General features: G+C 42.2%; 5 protein-coding genes across 5 annotated transcripts; 2 read left to right on the top strand and 3 right to left on the bottom strand.

Annotated features, from left to right (window-relative positions):
* Positions 1–1,458: 1,458 nt before the first annotated feature.
* On the bottom strand, positions 1,459–4,128 carry GIQ15_03591 (uncharacterized protein; the record flags this gene model as incomplete). Its single annotated transcript, XM_033551008.1, has 9 exons — positions 1,459–1,608; positions 1,663–2,058; positions 2,105–2,177; positions 2,233–2,343; positions 2,624–2,939; positions 3,012–3,279; positions 3,333–3,451; positions 3,502–3,608; positions 3,656–4,128. The coding sequence occupies 9 exons, from the start codon at positions 4,126–4,128 to the stop codon at positions 1,459–1,461; spliced, it is 2,013 nt and encodes a 670-aa protein (XP_033408169.1).
* Positions 4,129–7,818: 3,690 nt separating this feature from the next.
* Positions 7,819–8,838, top strand: GIQ15_03590 (uncharacterized protein; the record flags this gene model as incomplete). Its single annotated transcript, XM_033551007.1, has 1 exon — positions 7,819–8,838. The coding sequence occupies one exon, from the start codon at positions 7,819–7,821 to the stop codon at positions 8,836–8,838; it is 1,020 nt and encodes a 339-aa protein (XP_033408168.1).
* A 1,951-nt stretch (positions 8,839–10,789) lies between these two features.
* Positions 10,790–11,344, bottom strand: GIQ15_03589 (uncharacterized protein; the record flags this gene model as incomplete). The annotated part of the gene is made up of 1 exon (XM_033551006.1): positions 10,790–11,344. The coding sequence occupies one exon, from the start codon at positions 11,342–11,344 to the stop codon at positions 10,790–10,792; it is 555 nt and encodes a 184-aa protein (XP_033408167.1).
* Positions 11,345–11,966: 622 nt separating this feature from the next.
* GIQ15_03588 (uncharacterized protein) lies at positions 11,967–12,842 on the top strand (the record flags this gene model as incomplete). Its single annotated transcript, XM_033551005.1, has 1 exon — positions 11,967–12,842. The coding sequence occupies one exon, from the start codon at positions 11,967–11,969 to the stop codon at positions 12,840–12,842; it is 876 nt and encodes a 291-aa protein (XP_033408166.1).
* Positions 12,843–13,364: 522 nt separating this feature from the next.
* Positions 13,365–14,712, bottom strand: GIQ15_03587 (uncharacterized protein; the record flags this gene model as incomplete). Its single annotated transcript, XM_033551004.1, has 3 exons — positions 13,365–14,263; positions 14,331–14,510; positions 14,562–14,712. The coding sequence occupies 3 exons, from the start codon at positions 14,710–14,712 to the stop codon at positions 13,365–13,367; spliced, it is 1,230 nt and encodes a 409-aa protein (XP_033408165.1).
* Between the last annotated feature and the right edge of the window lie 6,145 nt (positions 14,713–20,857).

Below are 20,857 nucleotides of genomic sequence, written 5' to 3'. Positions count from 1 at the left end.
CTACACCAGACATTGCGGTTTGCTTCGTGGCCTAGCTAGCAAGATATGTGGTTTCCTTTGGATTATGGCGGCTAGCCCGGTTAACCTTCCCGCCTGCCCCGCATATTCCCCTACAAAAGCAGAACTGGGGTAAGAGTAGCCCTGTACTAACCTTTTTAGATTGGTCCCTAGTACACTTTTGGTAGCAGGGTTCGCATTTAGATGTGTGGCTTAGTGACGTCATAGAACCTTCGAGAAGAAGTCGTTGAACGATAATGATAACTAATGTCATCACCTTTGAATCTCCGACGAGAGGGCTTTCAGACATCGCACGCCCAAGACACGTTATATTGCATAACCAAGACATGCTGGCTGCTTGGTTGTATAAAAATGATTTCACGATGGAGGCCGGTACCCTAACACTTGAGGAGGAGAACAGGGATGGTTGTTAGCGCAGCATTCAGGAGAGATTAGTAGTTTCAGTAATCAGAGATTAGGCCAGATGAACTGGAAAGAGGAGAGTCTGCTAAAGAAGCATTGGAAACTGACCTAAAACTGTAGCCGGAATGAGCCAAGTTCACCCTTCCGACAATCTGGTCGATCACCTCAGGACTTGGCACCCTCAAGGGCGTACTTGAAGGGTAAGACGGAAGACGGTTCAAGAGAATTGGCTCGGTGGTCTTCGTCTCCAGAAACATGGAAAACGCGGCGGCATCATTCTACAGTTTCCGCATCCCTACTCTAACATTCCTATCCACTACTTCTCTTTGAAATAGTATCAGCAAAAAGGATATATATACGTTTTTAAGAACGGAGCATGTGTGGCTTACCTGATGTCATACAGCATTCGAGAAGGAGTCTGACGAAGACGTTCACGAGAGAGAATATTCTATAAATAACTAGCAGTCTCTCGCCAAGCCTTTTCACCCTACTCTGAACCTTAGTTAACCTCCTTTTTATTTTAAATTTTGGGGTCGCTGCATCATTTTTTGCATTGTTTTGGATTACGGTATCGCTGTAGAATTATGCCCTGTATGTATTTAACCCGGGAGCCAGACGTTACCCTACCCTCGTTGGAAATTTCCAAGAAGACCGATACGTGATTTTCCCATTTCCTTTTGATACGTTTCCGATAAACTTACTCGTTACAAACTAACATGACGTCTACTATACATGTAGAGGGAGGCCGCTGAAATCGCTCGCCGACTGCACAGATGAGTGTTGCATAGCAATACATTTTTAAGACAGAAGAATCCTCGATATTCTGTCAACAGCGAATAACGAAACTGCAGTCATAAATCTCATATTTCGAAATCTTCTTTCAGTTAACCAAAACATTAAGGGTTATAGAACATTCAAAGGCTTTCTGTAGCAGATAAGTGTATTGAAAAATCTCCATCTTCATTGAATCTTGAAGCCAGCCCGAAACATGTCCAAATGGATGGATAGTCGACGTAGCTGCATCATGCCCGCCGATGATCAAGTATAGGCTCTCATATTGTCAAACGCTCCCGCGCCATGGAAGTCTTGATCGAATTCTTCGGCGCATTTCAGGGCTGTTTCAATATGTGTGACGGTTACCGCTCCTTCCTTGGCTAATGCGAATGCGGCGCGGGCAATGTTTTTGATCTAATATATCTGCCGTGTTAGTCGCCACACACGGAATTGGTATTGATTGCTTACCTGTCGCCCATTCGAGCTTTTATTGAGAAGCCTCTCCAACTCCTTTCTCGAAATTTTTGCACCCGCGTTGCTCAATTGCTTTTCCCACACCCGGGCTTTCGCATCCTTGCTTAGCGATTCATACTTGATGCCGACATGTATCCGACTTTTCATAGCCGGGTCTAGCGTGCTGTGTCGGTTGGTCGTAAGGAACATGATCCCTTCGAAATACTCGAGCGAGCGGAGAAACACGGAGACGAGAGCATTGTGCTGCAGACCTTGGAGGCTGCGCTCGCTCAGAAAGACATCAGCTTCATCCAGGAGCAATATCGCATCCCAGCGACGAACTAGATCAAGGACTCTAGACAGATGGCCTTCCAAGTCTTCCGTCTTGATTCCAAAATCGCCGGCACAGGCCTATTGAAGTTAGAGTGAGACCGCACAAGCGGGCTGGAGGACAAACCGAGTAGAGCGGCCTTCGGAGGAGGTCTGCGGTACTCTCCGCTGTTAAAGTTTTCCCAACCCCAGGAGGCCCGCTGTGAAAGCCAGCATTAACTAGGTAATCATTAACGCAACTTGGAGACAACTTACTACAGTAGGAATATTAGACCTTTCCCTTTTCCGACAACAATGTTGTCGAATGACGATTTCTCCGCCCGGGTCTGTGGCTCTCCACCATCGTCTTGACCATGTCTTTCTTTTCTTTGGGTATCTCAAGATAATCGAAGGACGACAGCTTGCTCTAGTCGATAGGACGGATATTCAAGACCAAGAATTCCGCTGCTCACATGTTAGCGCCGTTAAGATGTTAGGGCAACGTCAATTCTCACCCCACTCCCTCTTGCTAAGGTTAAAGCCCAGAACTGTTAGGCTATAGAGGATATACTCCCTGGCCGTCATGTTCTTCGAGTCCAGGTTTTAAGACTTCACCTTCTTCTAGTATTTCTCCCTTTTATACTTGCCGTCAGAAAAGGAGACAAACCTATCTAAGGACTCTTCCTTTACCCATAAGAATCTGTAGTTCGGATTCTTTTCCTTAAAGGCTAAGGCGTCAACCATTATACGGCCAGTCACGTGGAACTTGAACAGGCCTTTTAGTATTTTAAGGTAGGCAAAACCTTCATATTCGTTATATGTAACACCCTTAAGGCTCTTAAACTTGCGACCTCGCTCAGCTAGTTCCGCTTCGATTTCGGCTTTTTGGCGGTGATAATCTAGAGGGAATACCCCCAGGTCGGATATCCTTCTGGCTGATCGAAATTTTGGAACCTGGATCATCGTTGTCACTTCACCAAACACTTTTCCGTCGTAGTCAAGCGACCGACATTCGATCTCGAAGTAATCCCCTTAGTTGTCATTTATGAGCTCACCAGAGTCATAAACAAAATATCGGGGTTGCCCTAAACACTGGTCGATCATGAATATAAGCTCGTTCGGCTTGAACAATGCCCAGAGGAGCTCAAATGTGATCTCCTGATGGTCCAGCAGAGGATTTAAACGATCCTTCAACGGAGAGAAGTGTTGCTTCAGGAAGTCGACAAGTACGCCGTGGTGTTCCCGGGCAGTAAATTCGTCCCCAAGGCCCTTATACTGATCCTCGAATTCCGGTAGAAAATGGAAGAGAATGTCGGCTGGCACCTGCTACTGTCAGATCCATGCCGCTATAAAAATTATAAGGGTTGACGGCCTACCGTCGGCTTATCCTCCCGCAAATTGGCAGCCAATACACTGTGCATCACGCGGCGAAGAATACCCACGAGCTCAGACGATTTGAAGTCAAGATAGGTCTTGATCTCTCCGGTGATACGGTCTTTGGTAAAGTCAGCTTCTATGTTTGTCCCAATCAGATTTTCAGCGTACCGTGTCTACGTCGAACGACGAAGAGATATTGTTCATATTTGTCGCATGAGTCCGTTGGGATTTCCAGGCCCTCCGTGACCTCGTAAGCACACTGCTTCTTGTTCCAGCTTGAAAAGAGTCAGCTTGATCCCTCCTGAGGTCGGTGTGATCTTACATGTCGTTCACGGTCTTGTACTCTAGCTTCGACGCGAGCTTCGTTTCCTTAGCCAACTTGTGCTCGTCCGCCTGCGTGTCTGGCTCGGTGGTTGGGCTGGGGGTGGTCTGCGCAGTACCCGATGATTCCCTTGCTCGAAGGACCTCCACCAGAATCTCCTTGAGCTCTTCCCGGGTTACAAAGCTGGGAACGCAAGGAGTACTATAGTTGGGGGGTGGCGTCGAGGAGGGAGAGGAATGAGGGTGTTTGGGGAGATCCTGGGTTGGGTATCCCGAAGGTGTCATAGCTGGGGAAGAATGTGGGTGCTCCGGGGAAAATTGACCGGCTGACGTTGGTTTAGTGGAACAAAGGAACTTATTCATAACCATCGGTTCATCCTTCAGGGCACACTTGCTGTGCTCATGGCTGGGGCTGCTAGGAGGCGACGGCGGGGTGTCGGCGGGTTTGCCGGTGGGCTTCTTTGGTTGGGTCATAGTGACAAGAGAGAGTTCAAGGGGTGGACTGGAATATGGCAATGATTATATCTTGGTATTTCGAATCGATCTTGTTGAATAGTTGTCTCTGCCTTAGGAAGTAAGTGGCATCCTACTCCCTTTTATATTGCAGACAGGAATTCTCATTTCATACATCATGCAGGGCGATTGTCTTGAGCTGCATGTAAACCCTGAGTTTTCATATCTAGATGCAAACGGCAACGGGATACTCTAGCATACCTAGTAGCACGGTAGGCGGATATTTCCCCTGGCCAGGTACCTTTGACGGGTAAGTAGGCAAGGAATGGGTATGAGTTGACTTGTCTATCTAGTTCGAAACTTGTATCTTTGATTGGCTCCACAGGCGTTGCCCTTCCAGCGCTTTGAGCATTACGGTAAATCAGGGATAATTGGGAAGATCGAGAAAATTGGGCTAAAAATTGGTCTAAACCCAAATTCTCATTTGCCCTAAATTTTCCACCTCTGGGCACGTGCGTCCAGGCAACGTGACGTGTCTCTGATTGTGGCTATAAATACGAACATCTTTCTCTCATATAAACCATTTTTCTCAAATATATTAAACTTCCCAAATCGCTCAAAGCCCCAAAATAGTCAAATTATCGCATTGTCGAGTTATGACGTCAGTGCTAGAAGACAGTCTTATCAAGCCACTTGAGGAAGAAAGAGTGAAGTTCTATAGCCCCACTCACCAACCCACCACGCGTCAATGCAGCGATTGTCTTCCTTTGCAAAGCTCTATAGGGAAGATCTATCAGCTTCAGAGCTGCCAACCTCCACGCGGGGAAGAAAGGCGGTTACACAAGACACCCTCCGAAGACTAGCAAGATTGGGTTATTCTGTTCTGGTTTTATATTATTTTTGCAACACAGTCACGGAGTTAGCCAAGAAGAGTTACCTTGAGCTCACCCCGAAACTTTGAGATTGGTGATCTAGTGTCGATCACCCAAAAAGATTGGCAGTATATGCGGAGGCAATCTGTAAGGACGAGGGAATTGAATATACAGAGCCTCTCAACAACCAAGGTCCATGGAACAACCCACTTGCCATTCAAGATGCTCATACAGGACCAGTATCCCCTCCAACAGCGAATAATTTACAAAACCCTGATGAACCCCATCAAGCATCGGGGACCGCCGATTCCACAAGTAATATTTCTCGCAACAACCCACAACTTGAGCTGGCATCTAAAGCCTCATTAAACAATCTGAACTTCCCCCCAGCACCGGAACAGCGAGTATTCAAAAATGCTTTGTTGCAAGGGGTTGCGGAAGTTTTTAGTCAAGATATGCACTCTGCAATCAGAAGATTCACAGTCCAAGATGAATCGAAAGCTGCCGTAACAACGGTGTTCCCTATCTGGGCAGGAACAATTGATTGTCTTATGAGCCTAGAAGTCAACAAATGGAGTGTGGAATGGCTAGTGATGGCTCTCTTTAATGCAAAATTGAAATGGGTAAATCAAGCTCGGCACGTTGTCTTTAACAAAGATGTCACTCTCATCATCCCTAATTCCGAAGCTACTCTAAAGGGCGTCCTCAATGAAGCCATCCTTAATGTATTTGGCCCTGAGATACATGAAGCGGTCACCGAAAGCCTGATGCGCAGAAAGGAACTAGCGGAGGGGATGCGTGTAACAGAGTGTGTGTCAATGATACTCACAAGGGATAGGGCTATTATCAACTTAGCTCTTGGCTTAAACGGAGGCGTTAAAATATAAAACAAGTTATATACCTAGTATAGAACCTTTGTATGCCTTTCTATCCTTCCTTCACTTTTCCGTCTATGATGTACAACTTAATACTAGATTCAACCCGGCCCTGCCCGTTAGGTATGTCAACTAGCTTCCTAAACCTCTCCGTCCCTTCGCTGTCCTTCTCAAGGACAGTCACATTACACCCTTTCCAGTATACCATCTGCCCTCTGCCTGGGATCATTTTAATGTGGTTCTCCTCGACATTTTTAAAGTTTATGTTCAAATCAAGGACTTTCTCTTCGAAAGCCTAATAGGATATTAGAAAGGAATACTCATGGCTAAAGGGACTTACCATTAAAGGCTCCCCTTTACTACACCACTGTAGTTTATAGAGATAGATACTATCTAAATGTTTAATCAACTACTATGCTCAGGCGTAATATCCAAATATCGAGTAAGACGGTAAAGAACAAGAAAGATGGCGGCTAAAGATGTTTAATACTATCTCTTTTGTGGGCCAAATCCTATTCTTTATCTTTCAGCGAGGTCAAGAAAGCCGCGGACCTGATCAGGCTAGATAGAGTACAGGAATAAATAGTTGTTTAAATAGTTTGATGTAGAATAGGGCATTTGGTATAGAAATTTCTAATATTGATCAAATAATAAAAGACTTTAGAGCAAGCAATAGAAAATAATTAAGGAATGTTATTATACACTTATATATCAGTCTAAGTGTCAACTTTTATCGGAAGATAAGGTGGGGTAACGCTATATATGGTCATATTAGCATGGTTTCTTCCCAACTCGGTTAAAAGATAGTCCGACCAAACATTAGGCGCTAATGCGCTGGGCAGACATCAACTACTTAGAGGCCCAAAGAAAAGTGAAGGCAATCGCAGTGCTATGGACGCAGATACCGCCGTCTAAGAGTGGTTTTAATGGGATATGTGGGACAGAGAAGAAGATTGAAATATTTTTGGACGCTTCCTGAAGCCAGATAGCTTCGTTATCTGCACCTGCTTGATTAACAGTTCAAGGCTGCGAGGCTTGGTCTTTTTCCACAAAAAGATGAGCAAAATATGAAAACCACTTCAGAAAATCACGTGCAAACTAGGCAACCACTCCTCTCTTAATAATATATCTCCCATAAATTCTTACTTGTAATCTCATCTTTACCCAATAATGAACCTTCTTCTCCCCCAAATAACCCCTGCGAGCTACTTCTCTTGTTGTGGGGCCACAGACTCATATCCAACAGGAGCACGGGCCAAAGGGTGACATGAAACAGACACGGCTGTTTCCGTCATGCAAAGGCCAAAGCTACGCGCCCAATTTTTTGGTATATGAATTGCCGTTCTCACTTCATATTTTGGAACCAAAACACCTACAGTCTCTGTGCCATATGCCTTACCCAAACGCCTTGAGATCATCTCGCAAACGACAAGAGCCTGGGGAATATCTTGACGGACATATATTGAAAAGGCTGAAGCTAGGCTAGCCAACTTCAGCATATTGGGATAATTTGTCGAAGATTTGGTTAACGAGGGACGCTCTCAAGGAGTTAAATCGACGAAACAGGGCTTCTAGCAGTGCACCAGAGTCAACATTTACCCCCCACCAGCCGCTCACTTGACAGTTACACGCGAGTCTTAAGCGTCATTACCAGACACTTGCCCCCGACCCCCTAATCAACTACAGGCCTAAGAGCCTGAGTAAGATCAAAAGGCTCTCCAGACAGGGCGGGCCTGACCTATCTGACCTTCAGAATATATATAATTCATGCGACATAGTGGTTCTATGCTAACACCTTAGCTCAGTTCCCAGATCCTCATATTTCCTTTCATTAACCAATAAGTACAAACACTTCATGTTCACGTAGCCGGAAGCGACGTGCAGGGTCTCATACAGACAATAGCAACAATAAGACCACGAAGACTACAAGCACTACCGCCTATAACCGGAACTTTGAGCAGAATATGGTTGACCATGGCGTTTACCCTGATGGATACGAGTACCCTGACGGCCGATTGCCCGCAATGCCAAACAACTGGGACGAGATAAATCAAAAACTAGCCCAGCCGCGACCTTCTCTTTCACCGTCAAAGTTTTCTGAAAGCGAGTTCCGACAATTCAAAAGAGCAGACACAACCGCTTCCAAAGAGAAGTCAGTGGCAACTTCTGTTGTGCCGGCTATTGATGGCGATATTGGTGACCCCAAATGCGTTGGAGGGGACTACCCATTCGGTAACCTTGCTTCTCTAACAGATGGCACTCTGGCAAATGCAAAACCAGATCATTTCTTTGGTGCTCGCCCTGAGCAGCTTAAACCCAAAATCCGCAATAAACTTAATAATTTTATCATTCTATTAACGCAAGACTCCCTTCCGATAACTTTAAACTTCTTTCTAGAGGCGAAGGGCCCTAACGGATCACCTGCTGTGGCCACGAGGCAAGCTTGTTATAATGGTGCACTGGGGGCTCGAGGAATACATAAACTTCAGTCGTACAAGCAGGATGAGCCTGTCTTTGATAATAAGGCCTACACGATAACGTCAACTTACCTTGCCGGCACACTCAAGCTCTACACAACACATCCCACCGCCCCTCGAGAAAGCGATGGGCGTCCTGAATATATCATGAGTCAACTCAAAGGTTGGTCAATGACTAGCGATTCTGAAACGTTTCAGAAAGGAGCAACTGCGTATAGAAATACACGGGATTGGGCTAAAGAACAGAGGGATGGGTTTATTAAATCTGCAAACGAGAGACACACGCAAGCTCCATCTGAACTTCTCTCATCTGAACGTGAGCCAACTTCTGAGCCAACAGTCGTCTTGGAGGACTCCGATACATCAGCTACGTGTGATGAAGCCGAATCTCACGATGCTGAGTGGAGTTTTACCCATCCAAATGACGGCATTGAGGATCTGGCTTCGAACAAACATACAAGAGCCGAGCCAACCAGTAGTAATAGCCGCAAGTCTCTCCAAAATTAAGTTATTTGCCATTTGCATATATCGCCATAGCACGTAGAAGTGATAATTTATTTTCTCTTCGCCTTGCAGGTCCTAGTCGTGGATGGACCGCCAAGCCGCAATTTCATTGGAAAGCTTGAAGAGCACAATGGAAATATATTGTTCCGTGGTATTGTTAGGAAGACATTTAGAAAGTGCACTTCTGCCTCCTCATGCCTGGCTAAAAATAGCTCAAACTGGGCGCTTAGGACGAAAGTTCCTAGTCTAACAACAATTTTTGAACCACGGTCGCCGATTTTAATACATTTTCGGGGCAAGCTAGCCAGTGCTACCTGGACCCCGATTGGATGGATATACCGGCGCTATGAGTCATTGGAATCGCCAGAAAGTGTGTGGCCTTCACAAAATATGCGAGGCAGAGCAACGTGCGAAGGATATGAGCGTTTCTTCACGCCGACAGCTGGAAGCGAGACATGAAAGACTTGATTGAATGAAAGCTAAGCCCTCCTTACGCCTGAGTGTTGTATAGCAATACATTTTAAGACATGAGAATCCTCGATGTTCCGTCAATGAATAACCAAACTGCAGCCATGTATCTCATATTTCAAACTCTTCTCTCAGTTAATCAAAACATCATGCGCAATACATATGACGCTCTTATCGCCGTTCTCTACTGTCGCCACACTTCTCTTCGACCCCACGAACAAGCCGTTTAACACACCATCTGTCCTTTTGCGATACAGTTCCCCATCATCACCAACCAAGACTAACTCATCTAGGCTTTCATCCCATCCAATCTCCCCATTACCAAACCATACTCCGCCCTCAAGGAAAAAGAACCCATACCCGAAATTGTAGTGTCCATGTTCCAAATTTGCAGCCTCCAATATGAAATCCAAAACTAGTTGAAATGCGTAGTTACCGTATACTTCGAATACTCGGTTTGGCCTATCCGCTTCTGCTCTAACCCAACTGAAAGCTTGGTCAATGACTAGTGATTTAGAAATATTTTAAGGACGACGGGAAATAGACCCACACTAACTAGCCTTTTCAGGTTGGTCCCTGACAAGCCTTGGCGGCGGAAAGTAGGGGCCACATTTAAATACGTGGTCTAGTGACATCATAGAACATTCGAAAATTGTCTGCAAAACGCCTTTCTTCTCTGAAAAGACTTGCAGCCCCAGGCTTAAAACGTAAACTAACCATAAGGTAAAGCGTCAAATGAGGAAATAAATACAAGTGAAAAGCTACGTTCATACAATCTCCATACATATCCCCCGAGCTATGAGTCATATCCAGCAATTCCACATGCGGTGATTGGATGCTCTTTGTGATGGTACGAGTTCCAAGGCGCACGGATTGGTTAAAAACTGTTGCCTAAACTCTAAAGCAGGATTCAAGGATGCAAGCTTTCCTCCATGCGACTTTTACCTTGGATCAACGCATGTACAGAGTATGTACGTCAGGCACTCTTCTCGGATTTCCACAGCAGCCAAAGTCGCCAAACGCAGCTATAGATTGCTAGTTAGCTTCGGTAGGGGAGATATTATCGGTGCTGCACTTTCTTCCTGGATAGGAGAGTTTGTAAGTTTATTCACGAAGTCGTCGTTTTTATGATTCGGATCGCCGTGTCCGGAAGACATAGCCGAGGAGGAGTGGGATTTAGGCATGATAAAATGTAATTAGGTGTTATATCAGGGGATTAAGACGGATCCTCAAAATTTTTTGTCTCTACATCGAGATCGGTCATATCTTGCTCTCTTTTATACATGCTCAACTTTGGGCCATCTCATGTTATACTAGAGCGGCATAAGAAGGCAACCGATATTCTTGCTGCGGCGTATTGTGGTAGGGATGTTGTGGAAGCAACCGGGATATGCATTAAACCCGCTCTCTGGAGTGGAGGAAGAAATTACAAAAGGAGCGGAAAGGTTTCGTCAAATAAAACACCCGCTGTAGCCAAGTACAAGCCTCAAACTGGTTGCATCATCGATTTAGCCATTTGAAGCTTCGCATTTGATACAATGCCCTTTTCAACCAATTTAGTGATAACCCGCACGGTCCAGCCTTGGCAGTTCTCCTTGACAGATTGCCGATTAGGTGCTCGAGGAGGGATTTCGTTATCTGCGACCTCTTTCACCACCGCAGCCTGCTGCTCTGTCACGACGGCCAATTGGTACATAGTCAAGAAAGATGCAGAATTAGTTATGTCGACTGAGCGGTTCGGAGTCTGGTACGTCATGTATTCTGCATCTCCTTTGACCTGATATACCATGCCCGGCTGATTTTCGCGGGCGACAAGGAGAGCCCAATGTAAAGGTTCGCCCGGGCCCTGTTTTTGATGAACGAGCGAAAGATCAAGAGCCTGAGACTGGGCCTGACCGGCTGGTGGTGAGGTATTTTCGGGTTGGTATTCAAACCATTGCTGAGTACCCGTCTTCCTAGAGAAGTATCGACCATTGACCTCGCATATCTCTCTCAGACCAATTGCCTTGACGGGAGTACTGGAAGTTGGATAGTCGCTCATTTCCTGCTTTACACTTAGTAGGATGGAATATATAGGTGCTGTATTGCCCACTCACGATTGCTATTTGTGGATCCTTGAGTCTTTAGTTTTTCGGTCAGGCTTTGCTTGACTCTGGTACTTTTTGGTGCAGCCATCGCATCCGTTTATAACCCCTCTCTCAAGGCCCGTGCGTCCATTGATGCCTAAAAATGACAAAACAAAATTCCGGATCCGCATATGTACTTCTAGAACCGCTCGAATTATAGGCCTAAAATCAATGGACAGACAAATGATGTTGCCTACAATCATAATTTGGAACCAATCACTTCGTCCAGCATTGAAGAGATGAGCACAGAATAAACCAAGAAGTCGAGGAAGATGTTTGGTCTTGAACCATCCAAACTTGGAGTCAAAGGAGCCTAAGGATACGCTAGCCTCCTACCGTTAGGCTCTCACCGTACGGGAGCGGAACAGGTTTGCTCCGGGCCAATTCTCTTTTGTCTTATCTTTAGACCCAACCCATCGATGTGGCTTCATCTTTATCAGCCGCCTTGTCATATATTGGTGGCGGCAAATAACTTGACATGCATCTGAGCGAAGCAGGCTGCTAACTGTCCTTCAGCTTCTTAAAACCCTTCGCACAATGGCAAACTCTTCCGCTGGCATTCCTTTCCAAACCCGAGATATGCGAGAGGGTACCCATTATATCAAAATCGGCAAAGCGTTGTTCCCCTGTTCAACAGCCCCAAATCCATCAAGTCTTCCTCCGGATCAGGAAGTAATCACCGTCCTTAGCAAACAGATGGGCCGGACAGTCCTTGAGCATGATTTTTCGTACGTGTCCAAGTCCGGGCACGGCGTGCGGCAAGCTGAGCCTGAAGCGATGAGGATGGTATACAAGTACACTTCGGTTCCTGTGCCTGAGGTCCTTTTCACGCAATTCGGCCCTGATTATGGGAGAATCGGGATGGCCCTTGTTCGAGGGGTTTCCCTGGAAAAGAGGTGGAACACACTGAACGAACAGAGCAAAAGGTCCGTTTGCCTTCAAGTCTGGAATATGATCTCTCAGATACGAGCTATCCCTCGTCCTCCAGAACTTGATGGTCTATTTCAGTGCGCCGCCGACGGCTCCCTTACAAAGGATCCATTGCTTGAAGACCTGGGGGACCCCGCTCGACCCCTGACAAGTGATACAGATCTGCGCACCCGCATCTTCGGACGCTATTTACATTTCGGAGGCCGTCGATACGAACATCAGTTACCTGATATGTTGCCACGATCCGACTGCTCAGTTTTCACGCATGGTGATATAGCGCCTCGCAATATTATGATCGACGAGCGAAACAACATAACGGGAATACTGGACTGGGAATACGCAGGATGGTATCCAGATTATTGGGAATATGCACAGATTTTGAGACCTGCTTTTTGGAGCGACTGGTCAGCGTGGATGGATCTGACTGCGCCGCAGAAGTGGGACCTTAGTGGTATTAATGCCGCTAGGAAGGTTTTGTTCTAATAAACATGGGGGTAGCAGAAAGCACCCATAGCAATTTTTTTTCATTGCTTACATGAGCATCAGCCCATCTGCATATGGCCTCCACAAAGTCGAGTTCGATCACTCCCCAGGGTGTCTGCCAAATTCTTTTCTCCATCCATAAACTACTGTATCAACGCTGAACGAATAGAAAATTCTATAGCTCTCTATCTACGGAACCTATGGAGGAGATTCACAGTACGAAGAAGCGGGACACGTGAATTCGACGATATCCTTCGAACACAAGACGATCTCGAAATGGAGGATATAAAGGTTATCAATAGGGGTAGCAGCTTTGAAGGTCTCAGCGGGTTCTGGGCCAGGTCTTAAGCGTGGCTGTAAGGGGTAGGCTGTGGGGCCGGAAGGTCTTGGCAGCCCGTTCTTTAACCGCCGAGGGACCCACCGTGGAAGGCACGCGAGTTGGAGACATGCAGCCTGCAAAACAGGCCGCGAAAAGTAGGCAAACGACGCCTTCAAATATTGCACTGTTTACGTATGGATACATCAGGAAGGCCGCTTACGTTTTCTCTCCCTGTCCCTGACCTGCTTCCTCCCCTTCTCCTGTTGCTTTTGGAAGATGCGATACCTCTGCTGCACAGACGACAGGGTCCTCGAGGGGAAAAGCTCCTCGACATCGTCCTCCGTCGGGGGGCCATCCTTCCGCACCAGGGACAAGAGTAGCTCATTCTCCCTCTTGGACCATCGGCCCCTCTTCCCCCTGTGTTCGGCCGCACATCTGGTGTACCCAATGCCACCAGCACCCGCAGTGCCGTCGTTGCCCTGAGCGGAAGGTGGAGCGGAGAGCAGCTTCACTATGCACGTGGCGACCGTCGAGGCGAACGTGTACATGTCACCCTGCGGCAGTGCGCGGTGGACTGACGGCCTCGGTGCGGCATCGGGGGCGGTGCAGGCCGGCGCGTGGGTCCTCTGCCGTTTGAGAGATCCACCCGCTGGCCGGCAGTCGTCTTCGCTCACTTCACCATCTTGATCGCCTTTGTCATCTGTGTAGTCGTCGTCTTCGTCTGCTTCGTCTTCTCCGCCGCTGGCGTCGCTTGGGGCGCAATCACCCCTCAATTCTCGGCCCCGTCGTGCCGGATCACTCCGCGGCTTGGTGGCTTGCCGTCGGGCACGCGGCGACCCGGACGCGCCCTCGGTGAAGAGTTCGCGTGTCAGAGGGACCTCCACCACCACACGGGGAAACGATGGCTTCCGCGGCGGGGGAGGGGGAACAGGAGACGGCTCCGGCTCCGGCTTGATGAAACAGTCGTTGTAACCGTCATCCAGCATAGGAGAGGGAGTCCGGAGCACGTCGACACGCTCGCCAGGCGGCATGGCCACGATGGACGTCGCCCTACTCCCTCCTCCCTCCTCTCTATCCAGATCATCAATCACGATGGGATCCTCTGCGGATTCACAGGGCGTTAGGGCGTGAACCTTTCAGCACGAGGGGGTGTGAATAGACGAACGAACCTGGATAATTGCCGGTTTCTCTCCTGTCCGATCCGGCCGCGGTTAAAGGTGATGTGGGCGTGCTTGGGCATCCGGACCCGCACGAAACGTTACTTGACGTTCCATCAAGGGTCGGGGCCATAGGTGACTCGGGGATGACGGGGCTCTCCACGTCTCTCGCGTTGGCGGCAGGCGAAGCGTCTAATTTCCCATCAGCCACCCGAAGTTGAACTGTTAGGAGATGGAACCTACCTAGACGCGAAGCCTTGTCTGACCCGTCACTTGGCCCGGCGGATGGCTCCCGCTCGGCAGGAGCCTCCGCGAGGGAATCAAACCCCGTCAGGTCGAGAGATTCAATCTCAGAGCCTGCGGCCAAGGCGAGGTCGAAGGGGTTCTGGGGCATCTCTGGCTGCTGTGGACGGCCCTGTCCAGCCGTGGAGGCGGATGGGGCATGAGTTAAAGGGGAAGCCGCCACCACTCCAGGGCGAGGGGGCAAGGGGTACTAGAGATTAGGAGGAGGGGGTAAAGGTGTCTACAAAGGCGCCGAGGGCGCGGGAGGGGTGGGAAGGGGAAATACAAGCGCGGGTTTTCGACGGCTGGGAGGGATAAAGGGCATAGAGGGTGTGTAGATGGCCATATTGTTGTCAAGGTTGATCGCGGGAACCATGGCTGCCAACTCTAGAGGTGAGGCGTGCTATATTTTGTGATCTGTGTCTCTAGCTGGGCTAGAAAAGGGGAGATTATGGGCGATAATGGTGCTTGCTGAGTGCTGCTGGCTCGTGGGATCCGTGAAAGCTCGCGGGACGCAGCGGCCCTTTATAGACAAGGCCGCGAGGGAGCTCGACGCCTTGCCAGGCGCATAGACGAGGCACGGAGGCTGGGTGAACGGGAGAGGGATACAACCCGCACACACACACACACACACACGCTCCCTCTCTCCCCCCCCCGGCGGGCACGAATCCTGGTCGCCACAGCTCACTACCCTCTCGCCCGCCTGCATTCTGCGGCCTGCATCTGCACATCAGCCCGAGGCGTACGAGTGTCGCGATGCAAACCAACCAGCGTTGAGAGCTGGAAGCTGACGTCGGCCTCGCGTAGTGTTGCCTAGCCATCCGGCCCCAAATCACCCCCTGATCGACTTCAGCTCGAAATGGAGAGGGGAGGAGCCGGCCAGACAAGCCACATCCGTAATATTCTCGCATGCACATGCAATCCACCGCCTCTGTGACATCCACTCACCCCCGGACCATCCATCGATCTCCGGGCCAGCGAGGCCAATCCCACCGTGATTCTGAGTTCCAGCCCCTACCCCAAAGGGAGCTCCACGGCAAGGGATTCAGAAGTCAAGAATGCAACGCGCGAGGATCGGATGCCCACCGGCTGGGCAGCAGCCGCTGGGGATGACTGAACGAGCCTGAATGCTCTTACGAAACTGTTCAGGGAGGGCCTCCTCCACGTCAACGGATTCAGGACTCAGATTGCAACGCCGTGAAAATCGAAATTGCCTTCGTCACCTCCCTCGGGCTATTTGCTGCGTGAACGCCACCGCGACCTGCAGGATCACAATCCTGGAAGCCGGAAAACCCCGGCTGCTGACGACGAAGCGGACAATGCAGTCAATGCGCCGTAAGGCGGGCTAAGAATCCACCGTCTCGCGTCCGGGTTTCACCGAGATTGAGGCATTTTTGCCATTGGCAGAGCGACGTGGCACGCGTAGCACACTGGAGGTTGGAAATCGACGGGAGGCGAGGAAGGCCCGGCCACGGAAAAGAGGGGGAAGGGGGGAAGCCACGGCGACGATTGCAAGGGCAAACGCAGTCAGGATATCAAATCCCTTTGGGAGAATACCGGATAGCGGGTGGTGGCTATGTGGAGGGAGAGAGGCCGTGGGTATGTCGGCCGTCGAGCCCTCGCGATAGAGGCCATCCAGCCAGCACTGCAGGAAACGGAGAGAGGAGGGAGAGGGAGGGGAGCCCAAGGCCACGGCACACCGGGGGACCTCAATGTATACGAGAGCTAGACAATGCAGGGGCCGCAGGCGAGGCGAGGCGCGAGACGGGATGGAGGTGGGCGAGAGGCACGGCAGATATGCGAGCGTGGAGGAGGGAAAGGGGAAGAGGAAGTGCGTGTGCGATGGAGGGAGGTCGACGGGATTTATATAGATGTGAGGTGACGCGATGCCAGTTCGATGAGGTCAAGGCAGCGGTGCGCCAAACCGCTTACGGACACGCTAAACCCGAAGGGGCGAGGGCTAACCGGAAGCGGAGGACGCTAGGCCAGGGGAGGGAAAGCGCGGACTCGGCGGGCTCCACTTGCCATTGTTTCGTTTACCTAATATACTATTATTCTAGTTTTAAATAAGTATATTATTCCTTAATATAATTTTAAGTATTTTAAATATAGCGCTAAGATAAATCTATATTATATAAAATAAATATAGAATATAAACTATTTTTAATTAATATAATAAATATAGTAACTATAATAAAATATTAATTAAACTTAAAGTAGTATTTAGAGTAGTATAAAGAGCTTTATTATTTAAAGTATTATTTATTATTAAAGAATAGATATAGTTTTAGATATTATATTCTATTAAAATATTAAGAATAATATATTTAAAATATATATTAGTATATTCCTCTATTAAAGGAGGAAAAGTTAAAAGAACTTTTTAGTATATTTAATTAGTATCTATAAAGTATATTATAATTACTATAAATAACTAGCGAAAAGAGCTTATTTAATAATTATATAATATAGATATTTTAGTATATATAAAGAGGCTATTAAAATATTTATTTATAATTTTTAATATTAATTTTTCTTAATATATATATAATTATCTTATAGTTAAAAATTACTATATTTAGTTATAGTATCTAAATAAGTTAATAAAAGAATAGATTTTTAATAATATATAAAGGAAGTTAAATAATATAGAGAAATTTAATAACCAAGTCTTAAAAAGCGTTATTAGAGTATAGAATAATTTTATAAATAAAATTTATAATTTATTATATTATTAGTTCTAATATAGCCTATAAATAAAAAGAGTAATATAGAAAAATATAAATCTTATTACTTTTAACTAAGTAGATTTCTTTTTAATTATTTAAATAGTAAGTTCTTATAATTATAATATAATAAATACTCCTTTATCTATAAATAGTGTATTATAGAATTTATTAAGCTATTAAATTATAAAGAGTATTTATATACTATATTATATTAAGTATAAATAATTTATAGTATTTTATCTTTTACTTTAGCTATCTATATAAAGTATTTCTATACTAGTATATAATAGGATTTTAAAGATTAAATCATTACTAAATTAGTAATATTTTTAAAAAAAGGAGTTTTAGTCTACTAATCTATAAATATTATAGCTAGTAGATTATTCTTTTTAAATAGATAATAGATATATTTATTTTAATAATTAAGACGTTAAAGTTAAATAGAGACTTAGAAGGACTAAACCTAAAATAATAATATTAATCTATTTATAGTATTAAATATTAGGCTATTTTCTTATAAAAGGGCGGGCTATATCTTAAAATTAGAATTTATAACTAAAAAAGCTATAGTAAAAATAGATTTAAATATTATATAAAGAATAGTAGAAAAAATAGTAATTTAAATATTCTAAAGATATATAAATATTAAATAGGGAAATAATATTTATATATATACTTTATAATATAATCTATTATAACTATAGAATAGGCTATCTAATAAAATAGTAAACTACTTTTTTATAAAACTTAGACTATATAATATTTAGTTTAATATTAAGATTTAAATATATATACTATAACTATTTTATATTTATTATTATCTTTAAATATATTATATTTTATTTCTATATTTATATGCTATAATTCTATTATTATCTTTAGATAATATAATATTCTAAATAGGACTAGTACTATATTAATAGACTAGTATATTAAACTAACTAAAATAGAACTAATATATATTCTATTTAATTTTAAGTTCTTTTAATCTCTTTTTACTTTTAATCTTTTCTTTTTTTTTATAATATTTAAGAGCCTCTATTAATATACTATTAATATACTTTTATTACTCCTTTTATTCTTACTATCTTACTAAGTAACTACTAGTTATTAATACTATATAGTAAGTTAATATATTTACTATTCTATAATAAGATTTTAATTTAGACTAGAATCGACTATAGAAATAGACTAGATTTATATTTTAGTATATTAGAGCTATAAAAACTTATTAATATATAATTAATACTTTATCTAAAGATAATATCTAAACTAAAATAGAGTATAGATTTAAAGAGGCTATAGCTAAAAGTAAAGTAATCTATAATAATAACTTTAAGAAAATATATATTAAAAATTTAAAAAGGATCTATATAGTTAAATTTACCTTAAAAGAAAATAAATTCTATAAAGAGTGAAGCTATATAGCTAGATATTTAAAGAACTATCTAGATATAAAAATATTATAAGAAATTATTAAATAATATAAACTAATCTTTAACTAATTTAATACTCTTTTTAACTAGAAATGGATATTAATAAACTATAGTAATAAACTATAGAATTTTAATATTAATATCTACTTTCTATCTATTTATATTATCTCTTAATATATTAATAGTCTATTAGGAAATTTTCTAATAGTATAGCTTATAAATAAAGTAAATATATATATACTAATTATAGAAATAAAGTAAGTTATAGAAACTCTAATAGAGTAGAAAACTATTAATATTTAGATAATTATTACTATTTATAATATACTAATTAAGGTAATTTAGTTTATCCTTAAATATTTTACTTTACCCTTTTAATTTAATCTAAATAAAAATTAACTAGCGCTAAATATAAAAAATTTATATAAAGTATATATACTTTATTAAGTTTTAAAATATATATTTATTTTAAAATTATTATCTATATTAAAAAGTATTAAGGTATAAAATAATCTAGTGCGAATCCTTAACTATCTTAATAATATTACCCTTAGTAAGATAATAGAGGTCTAAATATTATCTAAGAATAATATCTAGAATATTAACTATATTAACTTTAATATAATATTAAATATAGATGTTTTAAATAATAATAAAGATAATAATACTAAGTTTAATATTAATCATAAGTTAGACCCTATAAATAATAAAAATATAATTAATTTTAGTAAATATTACTTAGATTTACTTCTAGAGCTAACTAAATATAAAATAACTTTACTAGTTACCTATACTAAAAAGTTAAATAGATATATGTAAAATAGCTAGCAAGAATATATAATAGATATACTATTATAATCTATAGTAGTCTCTAATAAAATAAACTATATTATTTAAGAGATTAAAAGATAAATAAGAGATAATAAAGCTATTTATTTTATAATAGATATTAAAACTAGAAAGTATAAAATATATTTTAGTATATTTATTTATATTATTTAAAGATAATATTTTACTTTTAGCTAATCTAATATAATAGATCTTCTAAATAATTATCTAAAATAAAGTAATAATAGTAATATTAATATTATAAGTTTAAAAGAAATATAAGCTCTTATTAAAAAGGAGTTTAATATATAATTAAAGACTATATAGATAAATTTACTAAATTAATAAATATTAGATTATATAAATATATTAACTATTAAGTATAATAAAGCTCTAGTAATTATCAAAATAGATAAAGAATATACTAGTCTATTTAAATTATTTATATTAATTAAATTATTATAATACTAAGTTATAGAGGTGGCTACTATATTTAAACTTAAATAAAAAGTATATTTAAAACTTCTTTTTAAAGAGGCTGTTTTATAGATAGCTATTCTTACTAATAAAATAGAGTTAAAGAAAATAGTTATAATATTTTTATTAATTTATTTTACTATAAAACTTAGCCTATAATATAAAGAATAAATAATATTAATCTTTCTAATAAAATCTATCCTTATATATATTTCTTCTATAATATTTTTATTATAATAGTAGGACTTCTTAAAATATTTCTATAATATACTATATATTTATTTTATTTAGATTATTCTTTTATAAAGGTAATAATACTCTATTTACTAACTTTAGTATTTTAAAGACTATCTTTTTATATATAATATAATCTCTAGATAAATCTATATTATAGAATTCTTTAAAAGAGGTAGATTAGATAGTTTTTATAGTTTTTTACTATATTTTAAAAAAACTTATATTTTAATCTACTATAGAGAAATAGAATACATTAAATCTAGATAATAAAATATTATTTAAAGATAATATTAGTGCCTATAATAGCCTATAATCTATTTATAAATTTAAAAAAATATTAAAAAAAAAGAATAGCTTTTAGAAAGAAATTAAGAATAAAATACTAAGCGTGGAAAATAAAAAGTATAATATTTTTTTAATTTAATATTTTAGCTAATTTAAAAATTTATTCTATTAAATAATTATTAATAAAAGGTATATTATTAAATATCTTAATTCTAGAGTTTTAAGAGCTATTAAGCTATTAGACGCTAACTTTACTTAACTAGTT

Source organism: Arthroderma uncinatum, assembly GCF_011692745.1.
Source record: "Arthroderma uncinatum strain CBS 119779 chromosome Unknown scaffold2, whole genome shotgun sequence".
In the NCBI taxonomy this organism is placed as follows: Eukaryota; Fungi; Ascomycota; class Eurotiomycetes; order Onygenales; family Arthrodermataceae; genus Arthroderma; species Arthroderma uncinatum.
This window is presented reverse-complemented; position numbering and strand designations above follow the sequence as displayed.